The 4,756-nt window shown below is 39.0% G+C and overlaps 1 protein-coding gene across 1 annotated transcript; it reads right to left on the bottom strand.

Annotated features, from left to right (window-relative positions):
• Positions 1-414: 414 nt before the first annotated feature.
• LOC145635167 (uncharacterized) lies at positions 415-3,979 on the bottom strand. Its single transcript, XM_081686457.1, has 4 exons — positions 3,641-3,979; positions 3,487-3,558; positions 3,244-3,389; positions 415-430 (listed from the first exon to the last, which is right to left on the bottom strand). The coding sequence occupies exons 1-4, from the start codon at positions 3,977-3,979 to the stop codon at positions 415-417; spliced, it is 573 nt and encodes a 190-aa protein (XP_081542583.1).
• Between the last annotated feature and the right edge of the window lie 777 nt (positions 3,980-4,756).

The raw sequence follows: 4,756 nt of genomic DNA, 5'->3' as shown, positions 1-4,756 counted from the left end.
CAACACGTCATGGGGGTTGCCTATGATTTTAGTAGTGGATAACTGCTCGGGGCATAACCACCCAACTTTACACGGAGAATCAGTGTCAGTTAAGTGCTCCTGTAGTGCTCTGCGTGCATGAACATTGATTAATTTATCAGATGTAGGATAATCACCATCAATTTGAATAACTTGAAAAAAGTATGAACTTTATGTAGGCATTGAAGTTACCTCATGAATGTTTGAATGAGGGAAATGTTAAGCTTTGCACCACGCAGAAATTCCTTCACATCTTCTTTGCTGATCCATGCAATTGCATCCTCATCATAGTGGAACATTGCCTTAGGAAGTGCAACTTTCATGGGATCGACCAAATAACAAGCACGGTTGTGAAGAAAGGTCATGTCAGTAGAGAGCGATTGAAGAACAATGTCTTCAACAATTGGAGTAGCTGGCATGGGTGAACCTTTCGAAGAGTGCAACTTCGACGCTTGTTCACTCTTGGACTGTTGTTCACTAAGCTTCTTCTTAGGTTGATCAATTCTTTTAGGCTTCTCCACCCTCTTTCTCTTTGAAGTTTTGCTTCCACTGGAAATCTGAAATAGTTTGGGAAATAATAAGTTTCAACTCACAATCACTTATAATAGGCACTTGGCGATTTTTATGTAATTTGAAATGACAAACACTTATAAATATGTGATTATGAGTTGTTTTGAGATGCAAGGAGTTTATAAGTTGAGAAATGAAGAACAAAGGCAAGTAAGTAGCCATTTCGGCTCAAAATGGCTTTTTTTTATGAATTTGACCCAAAAACTTAGAACTTGGTGATTTTTATGTAATTTGAAATGACAAACACTTATAAATATGTGATTATGAGTTGTTTTGAGATGCAAGAAGTTTTTAAGTTGAGAAATGAAGAACAAAGGCAAGTAAGTAGCCATTTCGGCTCCAAATGGCTTTTTTTTATGAATTTGACCCAAAAACTTAGAACTTGGCGATTTTTATGTAATTTGAAATGACAAACACTTATAAATATGTGATTATGAGTTGTTTTGAGATGCAAGGAGTTTATAAGTTGAGAAATGAAGAAAATAGGCAAGTGAGTAGCCATTTCGGCTCAAAATGGCTTTTTTTTATGAATTTGACCCAAAAACTTAGAACTTGGTGATTTTTATGTAATTTGAAATAACAAACACTTATAAATATGTGATTATGAGTTGTTTTGAGATGCAAGGAGTTTATAAGTTGAGAAATGAAGAAAATAGGCAAGTGAGTAGCCATTTCGGCTCAAAATGGCTTTTTTTTATGAATTTGACCCAAAAACTTAGAACTTGGTGATTTTTATGTAATTTCAAATGACAAACACTTATAAATAAGTGATTATGAGTTGTTTTGAGATGCAAGAAGTTTTTAAGTTGAGAAATGAAGAAAAAAGGCAAGTAAGTAGCCATTTCGGCTCAAAATGGCTTTTTTTTATGAATTTGACCCAAAAACTTAGAACTTGGCGATTTTTATGTAATTTGAAATGACAAACACTTATAAATATGTGATTATGAGTTGTTTTGAGATGCAAGGAGTTTATAAGTTGAGAAATGAAGAAAATAGGCAAGTGAGTAGCCATTTCGGCTCAAAATGGCTTTTTTTTATGAATTTGACCCAAAAACTTAGAACTTGGTGATTTTTATGTAATTTGAAATGACAAACACTTATAAATATGTGATTATGAGTTGTTTTGAGATGCAAGGAGTTTATAAGTTGAGAAATGAAGAAAATAGGCAAGTGAGTAGCCATTTCGGCTCAAAATGGCTTTTTTTTATGAATTTGACCCAAAAACTTAGAACTTGGTGATTTTTATGTAATTTCAAATGACAAACACTTAAAAATATGTGATTATGAGTTGTTTTGAGATGCAAGAAGTTTTTAAGTTGAGAAATGAAGAAAAAAGGCAAGTAAGTAGCCATTTCGGCTCAAAATGGCTACTTTTTGATGAAATGATGAAAATTGCTTAAATATTTTTTTTTTAAAAAATGCAACGGCAGCCGCACCGGGAAACCCGAGGGAGGCGCCCCCGCTGCCGGAACAGCGAAGGCAGCCCGTGCCGAGGCCATAGCAGCCCCGACAGGTGGCTGCCAAGGCTGTAGCAGCCACGGCAGGTGGCTGCCAGTCTGCTGCAGCCTTGGCAGCAGCCTGCCTGGGCTGCTGCTGCCTCGACAGGCGGCTGCCATGGCTGTAGCAGCACCTGCCGAGGCTGCAGCAGCCATGGCAGCCGCCTGTCGAGGCTGCAGCAGCCCAGGCAGGCTGCTGCCGAGGCTGCAGCAGTCTGGCAGCCACCTGTCGGGGCTGCTGTGGCCTCGTTGGGGCTGCCTTTGCTGTTCCGGCAGCGGGGGCGGCTCCCTCGGGTCTCCCGGTGCGGCGGAAGTTGCTTATTTTTTTAAAAAAAAAAAAATGAAAAACTAGGCGATTTTTATGTAATTTGAAATGACAAACACTTATAAATATGTGATTATGAGTTGTTTTGAGATGCAAGGAGTTTATAAGTTGAGAAATGAAGAACAAAGGCAAGTAAGTAGCCATTTCGGCTCAAAATGGCTTTTTTTTATGAATTTGACCCAAAAACTTAGAACTTGGTGATTTTTATGTAATTTGAAATGACAAACACTTATAAATATGTGATTATGAGTTGTTTTGAGATGCAAGGAGTTTATAAGTTGAGAAATGAAGAAAATAGGCAAGTGAGTAGCCATTTCGGCTCAAAATGGCTTTTTTTTATGAATTTGACCCAAAAACTTAGAACTTGGTGATTTTTATGTAATTTCAAATGACAAACACTTATAAATATGTGATTATGAGTTGTTTTGAGATGCAAGGAGTTTATAAGTTGAGAAATGAAGAAAATAGGCAAGTGAGTAGCCATTTCGGCTCAAAATGGCTTTTTTTATGAATTTGACCCAAAAACTTAGAACTTGGTGATTTTTATGTAATTTGAAATGACAAACACTTATAAATATGTGATTATGAGTTGTTTTGAGATGCAAGAAGTTTTTAAGTTGAGAAATGAAGAAAAAAGGCAAGTAAGTAGCCATTTCGGCTCAAAATGTCTACTTTTTGATGAAATGATGAAATAGTCAAGTGAGTAGCTAATTTACCTCCTTATTAATCAACTTCACCCATGCACGTGGCCAATCAACGAAGCTACCTACAGCTTGCCAAAGTGCTGTTATCTCAACCTCCTCTATCGGTACGGGTAGTGGGATGTCTTCGAACCCCGCAACCACTGAATCGATCCCAACAGAGTAATGATGTGGCCCCGCCGTAGCACCCGTCGTCGGTTGGGCACTACCATACGCCACCAAACTCAACACGGTACTATTTGCATGCCCCGGGGCTAGAAGTGCACACCGGGTGTCTTCCTACACAAGTAAATATATAAAAAGAAGATAGTTAAGTAGGACTTTTACAACAACATAGATATAACAAAATTCATTAAGGTAGAGGGTTACAAATTACCTGTAACTCTGGAAATTCATGCGGTGTTGGATTTTCAAGCTCCCTCGAGTCCGCATGTGTAGGAGTAGGAACCTACAACAGTACATCAATTATTGCACCTAAAATCTCAATTAACTCGGTATTTTAAAACTTTTAATAACCCAGTTGATTTTACCTGAGGTGACACATCTTCACCACGTATCTCATCTCCTCCATGTCTATCACCTTCTCCTTGTCCTTTTGGTTCAGAACATGAGTCAACCGGGGTACTCGTGAGGAACGGCAAAGTCGGTAAGTTCATCAGCTTCGCCCAAGCATTAAATTCACCAACTAACTCGTTGCGTACTTGTTCCTTAATTGATGCCACCTTGGCATCCAACTCCCCCGGTGAGTTAACACTGGCTCGAGATGTACCCGATTTTGTGTATTCGGGACCCATCACCTTATTCCATCCAAGCAATGACCCTCCCGAACCTACTACTCGTCCTGGATGGTATGGCCTTCCCAAAGCCATGGTGAAAGGGTCATTCTCAATACTTGGTTCAAATTTGCCCTCCACCATCTCTTGAGTGTGCTCAAGCTATAGCATAAGGAAAAATGAGGTCAGTAAAACAGTTAATGGTTAGATGCAAAAGTGACTTAATTTCAACAATTCATAGGTAACTTACTAGCTTATCCGCCAGTTTTTTAGCTTCCGGACCCTTGATGAACCATTTTCCGGTTTTCTTATCAAACGAATGGAGAGAACAAAAGAAATCACCGGCACGACTCACCAAGGTAGTGATCGTGGAACTAGAGGGTTCCTTCGATGCCACTAGAAGCGCTTTAGGGTATAAACCCGAAGCGGCCCACTCAGGTCTCTTTTCAGCAAAAGTCTTAGGACCCATACGATAGACGTATTCCTTCTTTTCTGCATTCGCTTGATTTTGCTCTCGAAGTTCCTACAAAACAAAAAATGTTAGTCTCATTAATACAAAAAGTGTCAAGCTATTATTCAATTGACATCAGATTTACACAAACTTACAATGGCTTTCTTTTGACTCTTCATTCTAACGAACTCTTCCCAATCATCTTTTGACACGGTCGGCCATATTTGCCACGGGAGACGGTTATCCTCTTTGGCATTCTTCTTCTTTGTTTGCACCTTCTTCTTCTTATGGATCCACCGATTAGTCAACTTGGTCTTAAAGCCTCTGAATCTTTCCGCTAATAAAGAGACAAACACCTTTTTCTTCTCGGGATCATTAGGAATAGAAAACTTCCTCTGCAAGCACAAATTAAAACCGATTAT

The sequence above is a fragment of the Chenopodium album genome, chromosome 1, assembly GCF_948465745.1.
Source record: "Chenopodium album chromosome 1, dcCheAlbu1.1, whole genome shotgun sequence".
In the NCBI taxonomy this organism is placed as follows: domain Eukaryota; kingdom Viridiplantae; phylum Streptophyta; class Magnoliopsida; order Caryophyllales; family Amaranthaceae; genus Chenopodium; species Chenopodium album.
This window is presented reverse-complemented; position numbering and strand designations above follow the sequence as displayed.